At 39.6% G+C, this 15,405-nt stretch overlaps 1 protein-coding gene across 5 annotated transcripts in view; it reads right to left on the bottom strand.

The window, feature by feature from the left end:
* Nucleotides 1–7,605: 7,605 nt before the first annotated feature.
* Nucleotides 7,606–15,405, bottom strand: part of sorcs2 (sortilin-related VPS10 domain containing receptor 2) — a 591,285-nt gene continuing 583,485 nt past the window's right edge. For all 5 annotated transcript variants that reach the window (XM_080192200.1, XM_080192208.1, XM_080192218.1 and 2 more), the window contains one exon: nucleotides 7,606–10,726. In XM_080192200.1, the coding sequence (XP_080048326.1) occupies nucleotides 10,662–10,726 (65 nt within the window). In that variant the 3' untranslated portion in view covers nucleotides 7,606–10,661. The remainder of the gene's footprint in view (nucleotides 10,727–15,405) is intronic.

The raw sequence follows: 15,405 nt of genomic DNA, 5'->3' as shown, positions 1-15,405 counted from the left end.
AATCTTTCTTTGTATTCTTGTTAGAATTTTGTGAAACAATACTTTTAAACGCTTGGATGTGTGGGTTAGGCAGATTGGCCATGCTAAATTGCCCCTTAGTTTTAAGGGTGGTTGGGGGTGGTGGTGGGTGGCTAGCTAGTTTAAATAAATGGGATTATAGGGATAGGGTCTGGGTGGGATTGTGGTCGGTGCAGACTCAATGGGCTGAATGGCCTCCTTTTCCACTGTAAGATTCTATGTAGAAATATCAGTGCTCTGCCCAACGCTAGCATGCTGAATTGGTACAATGCTCGAAAACAGGCTTTCATTTTACAGATTAAAAATGGTCAGTTCAAAACCATGGCCCAGGTGCATTCATTATATTCTTATAATGCTAATATTTTTCTCAAACGCCTTTGAACACCAAATCATTTTGCAAGTATTGATTTCAGAGATATGGTAGCCTCTGCATTTTTAAGATCACCAGCTGAAGTCTGGGCTGATAAATCTAAAATTCAACCTATGGTGAATAACTGATATTTACAGACTGATCAGATGAAAAACACCTATATCACAAATATAATCTCACATCAAATGCAGATTTCTTCAGCTGTCATGTTTGATATAAAATATAAAATACAACATTGAACCAAAACTTTTAAAATCACAATTATATGGAATGCATGACAGCATGACCATTACCCTAACAGAATTATAGTCTTTGAGAAACTAACAAACATATCTTCTGGTTCATAACTTTTGACCCTCAATATCAAAAGTGTTCAAACCAAGACTTAATTGAATGCTTTTTTTGGTCAAACATTGTGTTACACATGCTCATGGGGCAATTATGTACAGTAACTACTCGTGTAAAAGTCAAATTTCTGTAACTCAATTTTAAAGTCATTTACAATCACGACTTTGATGAAATTTTTTACTGATGCTTGCAGTTCATACAACTGGCGGATGTGTGATGGCAGAGTGGGAATGTCACTGGCGGAGTAAGTAATCTACAGGTGCAGGCTAATGCTCAGGGGATTATGGGTTCAAATACTATCATAGCAGCTGGTGAAACTTAAATTTAATTAATAATTCTACAATTAAAAGTTAGTCTTAACAATAGTGACTATGAAAGTATAGTCAGTTGTTGTAAAAACCCAACAGATTCACGAATGTCTTTGAGGGAAGGAAATCTGCCATCGTCACCTGCTCTGGCCTACATGTGATACTAGACTAACAGCAATGTGGGTGACTCTAAAATAGCTAGTAAAGCATTCAACTGTATCAAAATTGTTATGAAATCTGAAAGGACTTGCTCTGGGAGGCCTCAACACCCATTCTGGATCCTTAAAGTCTCATGGCATCAGGTCAGAGATGTTGAGGAAAACTTCATGCTTTCAACTGTGCCTTGCACTAAGGATGTCAAGGGCACAGAATGTACTCTGGGTAGGGGATTTCAATGGCCATCAACAAGAGTGATTCTGTAGCATTGCTGCTGACTGGGGTGGCCGAGTCGTAAAAAGACATCGCTGCTAGACTGGGTCTGTGACAGCTGTGAGGGAACCAACAAGAAGGTAAAACATGTTTAACCTTGTCTTCCATAATCTGTCGCAGATGCAACAGTCCATAACAGTATTGCAGTCCTTGTGGAGACAAAGGCCCATCTTCATATTGAGGTACCCTCCATTGTATTGTGTGATACTACCACTGTGTTAGATGTGATAGCTATCTGACAGATCTAGAAGCACAAGACTGGGAGACCATCTGCTGGTGTGTGCCACCAGCAGCAGAATAGTACACACCACAATTTGTAAACCCATAGCCCACATATCCACAGCTGTACCATTTCTATCAAATGAAGGGATCAACCCTGGTTCAATGCAGGGGGGGCATGCCACGAACAGCACCAGACATACCTAATAATGAGGTATCAACATGATGAAGCTACAACAGCTTGTGTGCCAAACAGCACAAGCAGCATGTGATAGAGCTAAGTGATCTCACAATTAACAGCTTTGTGGATAATATTCAGGCTTGGGCTGATCAGTGACAAATAATATTCATGCCACACAAGTTTATTTTAGTGTCACAAGCAGGTTTACATAAACACTGCAATAAAGTTACTGTGAAAATTCCCTAGGCGCCTGTTTGGATTCACTGAGGGAGAATTTAGCGTGACCAATGCACTTAACTAGCATGTCTTTCAGGCTGTGGGAGGAAACTGGAGCACCCGGAGGAAATCCACACAAACATGGGGAGAATGTGCAAACTCAATACAGACAATGACCCAAGACAGAAATCGAACCCGGGTCCCTGGCACTGTGAGGTAGCAGCGTTAACTACTGTGTGACCGTGCCGCCCGGTTATTGCCAAGCACTGCCCATCTCCACCTGGAGAGAATTCGCGATTCCCTGCTATTCTGGGGGTTGATGTTGGCCAGAAACTGAACTGGACCAATCTTATAAATACTGTTGCTATAAAAGCCATTCAGAAGCTGGGAATTCTGTGGCGCGTAACTCACCTCCTGACCCTAACGCCTATCTATGACAAATCAGGAGTGTGATGGAATTATTTCCACTTGCCTAATGAATGAAGCCCCAACTGCACTCAAGAAACCCAACACCATTTAGGACAAACTGACCTGCTTTATTGGCACTCCATACATTACCTTCAACATTCACTCCCTCCACCACTGACACACAGTGGCTGTAGTGTATACCATCAAGAGTCCTTTGACAGCACTTTCCAAACCCACAGCTTCCACCGTCTAGCCGGACAAGGGCAACAGACACATGGGAGCACTACCACTTCAGGTTCCCCTTCGAGCCACACACCATCCTAACTTGGAAACGTGTTGCCATTCCTTCACTGTTGTGGGGTCAAAGTTCTGGAAACACTTTTCTAGCAGCACTATAGGTGTTCCCAAGCCACATGAACTGTAGTGTTCAAGTAGACAGCTCACCAAGACCTTCTCATGGATAATTAGAAATGGACAATAAATGTTGGTCTAGTCAGCGACATCTGCATCCCATCAATACATAAGTTTTAAGGCAGCAGAGAACTGTGCTGCATTTTCGGTCTCAGTGGAGTATGAAGGAAGTTTTAAAGATATGTTTTTAATCATCCCATTTTTTTTCCAGTGGAGCAATAGTTCATGGCAGTTCAGTGAGCTTAGTTTCATTTCTGGAAAAGTTTAATATGCTTACAGCTAAAATACGTTGCTGTGCACACTGACTCTGCAGCTTGTTCCAATCATAACTCCATCATTTCAATGAGAAATTAGATTTCTACTGAAGTTCCCCAATATCTCAGGGTGCAAGCTGCACTCTCATCTACACAGAAAGAAAGATCAGAAAACTCCTGCTTCAAATCCTGTTCTCTGCTGTATTACTCTGAACACAAACCTGGGCAGTGAGCCAAGTCAGAATGGGCTGTCATTGAAAGATTTGGAGTCAATTATCACATGAGACTTATGAAAAATTAAGGATTTTTGGACAAGAGTTTACATGAGACTGAACATTATTCGGATATATATGAGACTGACCATTATTCAGGTTACAGGATTGACCATTATTCGGGTATATACAAGATTGACCATTACTCGGGTATGTACTAGATTGACCAACCATTATTCAGGTATATACGAGACCGACCAATTATATGTCTTTTGGTTTCTATATTAAATGTTATTAACAGGAAAACCACAACATGCTGTACACTATAAGTAAAGAACCAACCTAGAGTGCATTTTGGATTCATGTGTTTATTAAACAAAATTTCAAGTGCATTCACATTCACATAAAGGCATACCTTTGAATGCGATCGAATACACAACACGCTACTTAGCTTGACAGTTTGTAAAAATTAATTATGCACAGTGCATTAATCAAAATATAAAGATTGAAAGATCCCGTTAAACAAAATAAGTACCGCATTCAGGCATTTTTGTGCACGTATTCTCTGTGCACTGAAATTAGACAGAAACAGACAATCAAATGATGATCGATTACACTGCTCAATCAAATTGTAAATTTGTGTTAACAATTATAAGTAGCATCTCCAAACAAATAAATATACAGAGTTTATCTTTTTGTTGCAACAAGTAGGTCTAGCAGTCTACAAACATTACTATAACTACAAAAAAAAAATTGTGACCTGGGAAATTATATACAAAAGCAATGTACAAATAACAGACTCCGTTTACCAATCATACAATTATGGATATATCTGTGTTGTGTGCAGTATCACCACTTGTACTGCAGAGTGCATCATACGAACAGGTTTTCTTGACCCACAGGTAACCAAAATGTTTTCAGTTCATTGCCACTCCCTGCACCAACAGTGATGCCAAGCTCTCATTGAATTCAAGAAGTATTCTTCCTGTTGGAAATACCATGGTGACTTGCAATGTTTATATAAACTATATATATAGTTTAACAGTGTGAAAGAGTATATATATGTTCATCAATAAAAGTGCTTTTAATTTTTTTTCAATTAAACGTGTTATTTGAATTACTTAAAAGTAGCCTTTCAACAAGTACCGTACAAAGAGCCAAAATTGCAAATTTCAAAATGAAACACTGAAAACATTTGGTCTCTGGTACAGAGTGCAGCTGTGAGTACAGATGGTTAAAAAAAAATGGACACTGAATCTTTCAGATACCATCCAGCACAAATGCTTAATGGTAAGGGCACTGGTTTTACAACCAAACAACCTGAACTCAGTGTAACTACCTAATATCTCACAATTTGAACTCCATGTTCATTGTGACAGAACTCCAGATAATTCATGCCATGACAGTGGATTCCTGCATGGTGTTTTCCATTTTTTAAAAAAAGCTCAATTAAGAAAGTCTTACAATAGCACACTTTATTGAGGAAGTTTTGTTGACATGTATTTTCATATCTATTAGGTTTGCATGACTACTGTGATTCCTCCTCAGAAGGACACTGGTAGCCTTGTCTATGCAGCTCCTCAAGGCCACAGCTCTTGATGCCAGGCTGTTAGAGAGTATAGTTCCAAGGAGAGGATTGACCCAATTCTGGGAACTTCCCAGTTGGATTGAGCCAAGCTCTAACAGCACAGATTGGGCCTAGGGGTGTGCAAACTTTGCCCAGTCTCTGAGGTTGTTCAACCCTAAGCCTTTGTAACAAGCTACCAGTTGTGTCTGTTACTGTGCGACCTATATTGCTGATGTTTAAGACCAATATGGCAGCAGCCCCAGAATTTGTGAAAAAGCCTGATGACAAAGGGTTTCCTAAAGCTGGGCTGCTAGGAGAAGCTCCCGTTAGAAGTAAACAAACCAACAGAGCCTCGTCAGCCAGTCATGTTTATGGTAATCATGAAGATGTTCATGGCTTACAACATGTGATCCATCCAGCTGAAAGAAATAACAGGGAGGCAAGAGGCTTTGTAGGGATAAGAGAAAAATTAAGGTGGTATAAAGCCTTTGTCTTAGGCCAAGACTAAGTCAATGATAGCCTGCAAATCACTGCCCCAAACTGATAAATCAAAACTTTTTCTTCCAAAATGTCCATAAGAAATATTTTTTGCAAGAAAAATAACTGATTTAGTCTCATCAGCTAAACATTAGAAAGACGTGTCCTCAGTCTGTTCACTGTCAGGCACAAACAACCTTATCAACAATATTTTACCAGTTGACGTGTGTAAGACTGCAATAATGTCTGTTCAGTCTCCATTACATAGAATTTTACACAGCACATAATCAGATCATTCAGCCCAGAATGTCTAATCTGGTATTTATGTTCCACGTGAACCTCCTTGAGATGAAGTGAGACATTATCTCATCCGATCAACATATCATTCATTGTGGTATTTGACCATGCTGTAATTAAATCGATGGTTTGTACAGCAAAGATGATTTACAACACCAGGGAGATGCTAACGGTCATTACAAACAGCATCAAATAGAAATAGCATATTAAATGAGGTCTTCAGTGGAGCAATGATACAGTACCAGAAAACCAGTGTCAGTAACCTTGTATCAAACTGCACTGATCCCATGAGACAGATAGACAGATAGAGACAGAAGGAAGAGAGGAAGGGTTAAGGATACAGGGCAGCTACAACTGAACACAAACGTAGGTGGTTAGATTGGCCATGTTAACACAGGGAAGCTACCAGTAACATTCCACTTCTATCATAGCTTGATGGAATTATAAGTGTGACTATAATATTAATAGAACTCTAAATATAACACACATATTTGAAAAAGCAACAATTTTCACTTGCTTCAATTACATAGAAACATACATAAAGAATCGAAGCAGAAGTTGGCCATTCAGCCATCAAGCCTGCTCCGCCATTCAATATGATCATGGTGAATCAAATTCAATATCCTGATCCTGCCTTCCCCCTATATCTGTTTAGCCTCAAGAACTATATGTAATGCCTTCTTGAAATCCCACAATGTTTTGGCCTCAACTACTTTCTGTGGTAGCAAATTTCACAGATTCATCATTCTCTGGATGAAGAAATTTCTCCTCACCTCAGTCCTAAAAGGTTTACTCTTTATTCTAGTTCTGGACTCCCCACCATCCGGAACAGTTTTTCTGAATCTATCTTGTCTAATCCTGTTAGAATTTTACTAGTTTCTATGAGATCCCCTCTCAGTCTTCTAAACTCCCATGAATATAATCTTAACCGACTTAGCGTTTCTTCATTTGACTGACCTGCTTTCCCAAGAATCCCAAGATAAAACTTCGCTGGACTTCCTCAATTACAAGGGTATGGTTCCTCAGATAACGACACCAAAACTGCACACATTACTCCAGGTGTGGCCTCACCAATGCCCTCTACAATTGCAGTTAACTATCCCTATTCCTATACTCAAATACTTTCTCTATGATGACCAACATAGAGTTTGCCTTCTTTATTGCTTGCTGTATCTGCATGATTACTTTCAGTGACTGACGCACAAGGACACCAACGTCTCGCTGAGTATCCACCCCTCTCAATTTGCACCATTCAATTAATAATCTGCCTTCCTATTTTTGCTACCAATGTGGACAACCTCACATTTATCCACATTGTACTGCATTTGCCATGCATATGCCTACTAACTCAGTCTGTTCAAATCACGCTGAAGCATCTCTGCACCCTCCTCACAGTTCACCCTCCCACCAAACTTTGTATCATCTATAAATATGGAGATGATACATTTAGTTTCCTTGTCCAAATCGCTAATATATAAAGTGAACGGTTGGCGGTCCTGGCACAGATCTTTGCAGTACCCCACTAGTCACTACCTGCCATTAGGAAAAAGATCCATTTATTCCAACAATTTGCTTCCTGTCCGCCAACCAACTTTCCATCCATCCCAAGACAATACCCACAATCCCATTTGCTTTAAGTTTACATATTAATCTGCTACACGAGACCTTGTTGAGAGTCTTCTCAAAGTTTAAATAAACTATGGTTTGGAGATACCAGCATTGGATTGGGATGGGCACAGTAAGAAGCCCTCACAACACCAGGTTAAAGTCCAATAAGTTTATTTGGCATCACGAGCTTTCAGAACACTGCTCCTTCATCAGGTGAGTGGAGAGGTAGGTTGTTTGTGAAACCCACCTCTCCACTCACCTGATAAAGAGGCAGCGCTCCGAAAGCTTGTGATTCCAAATAAACCTGTTTGACTTTAACCTGGTGTTGACAGACTTCTTACTGTAAATAAATCACATCCAACTGGTCAACTCTACTAGTTACATCTTCAAAGGATTCCAATAGATTGGTCAAGCATGATTTTCCTTCTGTAAATTCATGCTTTGTCTGATTATACCACTGCCTTTCAAATGTTGTGCTGTGAAATTGTTGATTGTATTAATTCCTCTTTTCAGATGCTCTGTTTTTTTTTAAACTTTCTGACATTTGTGGATTTCCTTTTGTCTCATCTATAAATAATGAGGAGGGCTAAAAAAGAACTCTGCATTAGCTAAAAACTCTGAAAGGATGGAATGAACAAAGGCTGGGGACATCTGGAAACCAGAATCATTCTGTGATGTTATTCAACTAGTCCCACCCCTTGCTCTTTGCCCATTGCCCTGTAATCTTTTCCTTTTCAAGTCTCTATACGTTACTCTCAAATTTGCTTCCTCCATCTTTTCAAGTAGCGCATTTCAGATTGTAACAAACTCGCATGAAAAAAAATTCACTTCACCCTTTGTGCCAATTACCTCATATCTAACACCTGACTGCTTACAATCTTGCCAATATAAACCATTTCTTTCCACCCACTATATCAATTCCATTATTAATTTTGAACTTCTATTAAGTCTTCCCATAAACTTCTCTGCTCTAAGGGGAAGAATCCTAGCTGTTGCACATAACTGAAGTCACTCAATCTTGGTATCGATATGGTAAATCTCCTTTGCATCCTTTCCAGGGCTTTAACGTTCTCCCATGTGACTCCCAGAATTGAATATTTGGAGATAAAGCACAAACAAGAACGTTTCAGTTACACTCAATAAAATGGTTTCAATTTTGACATTCAAAAGTCATATCTGTTTTAAAAATTCATTCCTGGTCTGAGTGTTACCAGCAAAATTGGCATTTGCTCTCTATCCCTTATGAAGATGGTGGCCAGCTGTCTTCCTGAACTGCTGCAGTTTATATGGTGTAGGTACATCCACAGCAGGAAGGAAATTCCAGGTTTTTGCCCCAGTAAGTGAAAGAATGATGATATATTTCCAAGTCAGGATGGTGCATTGCTTGTAAGGAAAGTTGCAGGTGCATACATTCGTTGCCCTTATCCCAAGTGGTACAAGTCATCGATTTTCTGTTGAAAGATTTGACAAGGTCTGCAGTGCATCTTCTATATGGAACACACTGCTGCCACTGTGCGCCAGTGGTGAAAGTGCTGAATGTCTGAAGTGGGTGGATGGTGTACTGATCAAGAGAGATGTTTTTTCCCTGAATTGAGCTTCTGGAATCTTGATTGGTGCTGCACTTATCCAAGCAAAAGGGGAGTATTCCATCATACACCTGACTTGTTCCATGTAGATGGTGAATTGGTTTTGGGGAGACAGGTGGTAACTTATATAATTCCCAGAATCTGACCTACTTTTATAGCCACAGCTTATGTGTGGCTGGTGCAGTTAAATTTCTAGTAAACCCCCCTTGGATGATGATGATTGTGGGGGAATCAGAAATAGTCATGTGTTTAAACTTCAAGGGAAGATGGTTAAATTGATGGCCATGAATGTTACTTGCCACTTATCAAGCCTGAATGTTATCCAGGTCATGCTGCAAGCAGGCACAGGTTGCTTCAGTATCTGAGGAGTTGCAAATGGTGCAACCATCAGTGAATTTCCCCAGTTCCAATTTTATGATTGAGGGAAGGTCGTGGATGAAGGTGGTTGGGCCCCGAACATTATCCTGAGGAGTTGCTGCAGTGATGTCATAGGGCTGAATTGATTGGCCCCAGCAATCATAACCACCTTCCTTTGTGCAGGGTAGGATTCCAACCAATGGAGAGCATCCCCTTCCTGCCCACCCCTGTGATTCCTAATTAAGTTAAATTTTACTTAGGCTCCCTGATGCCACAGTCACTCAAATACTGCTTTGCTGTCAAGGGCAGTCACTTTCAGCTCACAACTGGAATCTGTCTATGTTTGAACCAAAGCTGTAATGAGATCAAGAGCTGAGTGGCCTGGTAACCTAAACTGAGCAGGTTATTGCTGACTGAATGCCACTTGATAGTTCTGTATTAAATTGAGTTTGCAGAGAAAACATTTTTCTTCTGTCTCAGAGGACCAAGAAAGGAAAATGCTACAGCCAATTAACTTATAGTCTTTCCTCTTTCAAATTGGACTGTCAGCTAAAATGGATGATCAAATCAAGTGACTACCTCCCCAACAGTGGCAAGACATTCTGTGAGAGCATAGCACAAGGCAACTTCAAAAGGTTACATCATACTTTAGGGAAGTCCAAAATGTTGATATTAATTGGAGAAGCAGAATGAAAATTTATGTAAAATTATAACAGGATAGGAACGCCATGAGCAGGGCTAGTGAACTAGGGGATCAAGTTTTGTATTCCCTGCAGTGGGAGGAGTCAGCAGGTGGGACGAATCACCTACCCATTATAGAACCACTTGATTTGAATCTCCTCAAGTGGCAGGTTCTATGGTATGCAGTGAAGACAAAAATTTACTCCTGTATGCTTCAACAACTAGACTGTCTGACACCCAAGGTGAGAGTTGACAACTTATTTATCCTTTTAAAACCACATCAAAAAATCTTTCAGATGTAAAAAAATTCATTCATTCGAATGGAAATAATGTAAATGTCCAAATGGGAAAGTCACAAATGATATGTAATGTACCTTTCTTTTTCTCAAATAGGTTGCAAGAAGGGAAAGAGAGAGGTTCACTTAACAACATTTTGAAGGCAGCTTGTTTCTCCAGCTCAGTAGAGCTCATTCATATGAAGATGCAGTGCCTGGCAGAAAAGTAATAGCTTCTGGGTTCCATTCTGTGATGCCACTCTCTCTGTAAGGGTACTTCTAACACGCTGATGCTTGATTGAAGACTTAGTAACTATTGGAGGCAAGATTACCCACAGTCCCATCAAACAATGGAGTTCATCTCACTGCCTCACTTCCTCCCATCCCCAGGAACAAAACAAAATGGAGGCGAGTCTTAACATTACATCCAGAGCAAACATCAGCTACTCAAGTAATTGTGCGTTTCCCGGGAGTTTATGCTCAGAACCACAGAAGAGTGACCACCTGTATCAAAGAATAAAAGATAAAATATTGATTATGATTTGAACATATCTGTATCCTAATGTTCATAAACACCCCGTCTCTACTGTCTTCTATCAATAGAAGACAATAGCTGGCAATGACAAGGACTGCTCATCAAACTGCTGTGAATCTTGAAACATTTAAGTGAAATATGCATGATGGATGCTCAGATCACTTTGTTTCCAAATTTGGCAGTGAAGCCATTAAACCTTCAATTTGAATTTTAAAGGGCATAGCCTCATATTTTAGATGGGTATTTCAAGATCAATCTACCAGCCAGTGTACTTCCAATAGAGATCAATCACAAGGGATCACAACACAAAATTGTTCCCCCAAACCCAATTTTTGCCCCAGAATCAGAGGAGAATAACTGAAGTTCCCAATCAGTTTTCAAAACTTCAACCTGAGGTTTGAAATTCTCCGAAATCTTTCCTATTTCACTGATTATAGTGTACAGAAATTGTAGGACAGAGTAGGAAATAGACTTTTGGCTTCAATATTGAACTTATTTTCCAAGATGCCCAACTATTAAGTCTACTGCTTGCACTAGAAAGTCAAAACATTAAGCTTTTTGTCATACTGCTTTTATCCAGTGCCAAAACATACCAATTCTGTATAAAAGTAATGCATTATGTTTCACTATCTCTATGCAACATTAGAATAAAAATCTGTCATAGTAGAGTAATGTTGTCAGGAAAAACACAAAACAGATCTCTTCCTTCATTTATCCTGAAACTGGAAATTGGAAAATGTTAGTCCAAAAGCTTTTACTCTTCAGTTTAAATAAATTACCCTATGCAGTTCAGTATAATTTACAACCTGCGCAACATTAGAAATGTTTTTTCCTAACTGGTCACATAGTGGGGCAAATTTTGCCCAACTAAATTGGCCTTAATGAGACATCAAAAGCTTCAAAATGAGATCAGTAGATTCAGCATTCAGGTAATGCCACTATTTTCAAAGGGCACTCAGAAGCCTAAAAATAGGCGTAGGCCAATTCTCCCCAGGAGCTATTCCACTGGTGTTCCACATGATCAAGGCTGATCTGCAACCTGATTCCATACTGCTGCCATCACCCCTTATCTAAATACCCCATTGTCTTTCAATCTCAGATTTAAAGCTAACTGATCTAACGTCTATCACCATTTGCAGAAAATAATTCCAAACTTTTATCAGCCTGTGTGTGTAGAAGTGTCTCAGTTTTTGGTGGCTCTATTTTTTATACAATGCCCCTTAGTCCTAGATTCCTGACCATAAGGAAATATAGTTTTTCTCTATCTAGCCTATCTGTTCCCCTGAATACCCTGGAAACTTATATCAAATTACCATCAACCACCTAAATTCCAGGGAACTCTAATTTATGTAATCTCTCCTTGTAAAGTAACCCGCGGAATCCAGGTATAATTCCGATAAAACTGTGCAAGACCATTATAACCTTGCTAAGGTGCGGTACTCACGGTCCTCCAAGTGTGACGTAACCTCTCGCTTTATATAACTGTAGCAGAACTTCTACCTCCGTGCATTTTAGTCTCTAGGTATGAAGGCTAACATTCTATTCACCTTTTAAGTTACTTTCTATCTGTGTTCATGATATCTTAGTGAGTTATATACATGGATCCCAAGACTCTTTGGACTGTCACTGTTTTTGCTATCATATTTTGGTCCAAAGTGGATGAAGTGATATTTGCCTACATTGAAATCCATTTGCCACGATTTTACTTTCACTTAATCTTTCAATATTCCTTAGTTGTTTATTGTGTCACCTATATTTGTGTCATTGGCAAACTTGGATATGTTGTCATGGCCCATGTGCATTGGGAAGCATGTATTTTGTTTTTGTGTGATGTCCATTTAAAGCAAAAGTAGGCTAGGAAAGTGGGTTAATTGGTTTCCTACACCGTTAGAGACTATGAAGTACCCATGTGACCTAGGGTTGTCACGGAGATGAATATTTAAGAAGCAAAGGGTAAATAGGAAGCTAATTTATAGTGGGGTTGGGTTGAATGTTTTATTTTCTGTTTGACAGTTTAGAACACTGACAATTCAAGCAAAGAGATAACAAGCGAGGCTCTTGCCAGATGGCACAATATTCTGTCATTGAAGCAGAGCTGAGAATAAAGCAGGAACCATGTTATTGTGTGTATTATATACTTGGAAAAGATAGAATATTGAAGACAAGGGACTATAAATTAGATAATATGCATTGCTGCTGGTATTGTGGTGTCAAAGCCCATCAAACCACTTAAGGGGTACAAAATGGAGTCTCTGGCGATTCTATGCTGTTAGGTCTGTCACTTGTGGAACTCCCACAGTTGTTATTTTCATTGCCCATTACCAGTTTTGTTTGATCTCCAAAGTATGCCACTGTCATGGGAATGGGCTCCAGGGGTCTTTTGTTTCATTTATTTGCATTTTTAATAAGAGGCAGTTGCAGTTTTGTTCTTGCGTCAGTCACAGCTCACTGAGTCAGGAGAGCAAAAGAAGTAAATATTAGTCAGGCCTGCACTTTAAGCAAAGAAAGTACTAACTTTACAATTCACCACACAGAACGTGGCTGGGGGCTCAAGCTCAGTTTGGAACTCATGAGGGAGAGAGAAGCTGGAAAATTTGCCTAGCTTGAAGTTAGAGGAAGAAATCTGCATTAGACTTCATGGTGAAAAGTAGTTAGCTTGGAGAATGTAGTGAGGCCTAAGTTTGAGCTGAGGAATTCATGGTTGTGAGATTTTGAAGAGAATTTGGAGGGTAACTTAACAAAAAACTAATAGAAAGATATGTCAGAGATATTAAATCTTGGAGAACAGTTGAAACACAGAAGAATTAAAGTGAATTTTAGAGGGAGGTGGCATTCTTTGAGCTGATCACTGGAAAAGTGAATGAATCTTCAAGATTCTTGGAATGTACAATGGAATTGTTGGGGGGGGGGAGGCTGTAAAAAGAACTGAGTTCATAGCATAGTATTAAGGGGACATAGTGGTAATATCACTGGACCAGTAATTTAGAGATTCAGACTTATGCTCTGGGTCATGGGTTCAAATCCCACCTTGGTAAGTGGTATAATAGAATCACAGAATAACATTCAGCCCATTGAGTCTGCAGCAATTCTCCAACAGAGCACCCTAGCCAGGCCATATCCCCATAACCCCACGTACTTACCCCGCTAATCCTCTTAAACCTACACATATTTGGACACTAAGGGGCAATTTAGCATGGCCAATCCACATAAGCTGATGGAATTTAAATTTAGTTAACTAAATTACCAGGGAGAAAACAGACACATTGTTGAAGTTTTTTGTCTCCCACTCCTCAGGTCATATGATACATGGTAGCCATTATCCTACAGGATAATTTATCTATTAATTATTAATTACTGGTTCTGCAAAACAATCATGGGCCAAATGGTTGAATAAGTTGCTCGAACCTGTTCTGAGTTAGCATTGCACATGCGCTGTGAAGTATTCCTTCACTTTTGTGAAGACCATACATGACATGCATATTGACAGCGATGCCATTTCTATTTGCTCTTTCAATATTCTGAGCCTATTCACTAGTGTGCCTCTCAAGGTGGCTATAGATATTTGCACCTCATCACCATATCACGACAATCTAGACACACCACCATGTTTTGAATCTGTATTAATTGAACTTATGAACATAATTCATACAGTTGAATTCAGCTTTAATGACACTAGGTTATGCACAAATAGACAGTGTTGCCATGATTTCCATCAGAAAGTAAAGTAAAAGTAAAGTATATTTCTTAGTCACAAGTAAGGCTTACATTCATACTGCAATGAAGTTACTGTGAAAATCCCCTAGTTGCCATACTCTGGCGCCTGTTCAGGTGCACTGAGAGAGAATTTAGCATGGCCAATTCATCTAATCTGCACATTTTTGGAGGAAACTGGAGCATGTTTGCAGACACGGAGAGAATGTTTCCACACGGACAGTGACCCAAGCCGGGAACTGAACCCAGGTCCCTGGCACTATGGGGAAGCAGTGCTAACCACTGTGTCACCGTGCCACCTGAAATGGTTTTGATGAAATGACATCCAACACTTTGTATATGGATGGCATGTTTACTATATTTGAATTTGCAGCTGCAAGTAAAAAAAATTCTTTACACATGTTAATGCACTCCGATCTGCGCTCATATTAGCCTTTGAAATACAGCAGTCTAACATGTACCCTTTCCTCAGTGTTTTCGTTGAGAAATCCACATGTGTGCTCTCTACAATTGCCTACTGCAAATCAAACTTCATTGGTTAATAAATGCATTGGGATTGCTACAGCTCCACCTGCTACAAGATTTACCTTATTGGCAATTTCATAAATAGGCTCCGAGCCATTTGCTCACTATGCAAGCTTGACTTTGAAATAGGGGGCAAAGTGGGATAATGGTAACCCAGATCAGTTCATTGTTTGCTGTGCACTGAACACACTCACAAATGATCCTAAGGCCATCACTTGTGGCGCTGAAAACTGTCCACTCTACCCTAAATTAACCTGAAAAGGTAATGTATTTCAAAAGTCTGAGTAACAGGTTAAGCTAGACATTTCAAGCTGCTATTATGCAGTGGCAACGCAAGTGTATTTTTCACCAATGGGATGCTGTTGTCAAGCCAAAAAGACATTCTATCTATTGTGCAAATGAGTAATATGGT

This window comes from Carcharhinus amblyrhynchos, chromosome 1 (genome assembly GCF_965287045.1).
Source record: "Carcharhinus amblyrhynchos chromosome 1, sCarAmb.v2.hapA, whole genome shotgun sequence".
Taxonomy (NCBI): domain Eukaryota; kingdom Metazoa; phylum Chordata; class Chondrichthyes; order Carcharhiniformes; family Carcharhinidae; genus Carcharhinus; species Carcharhinus amblyrhynchos.
This window is presented reverse-complemented; position numbering and strand designations above follow the sequence as displayed.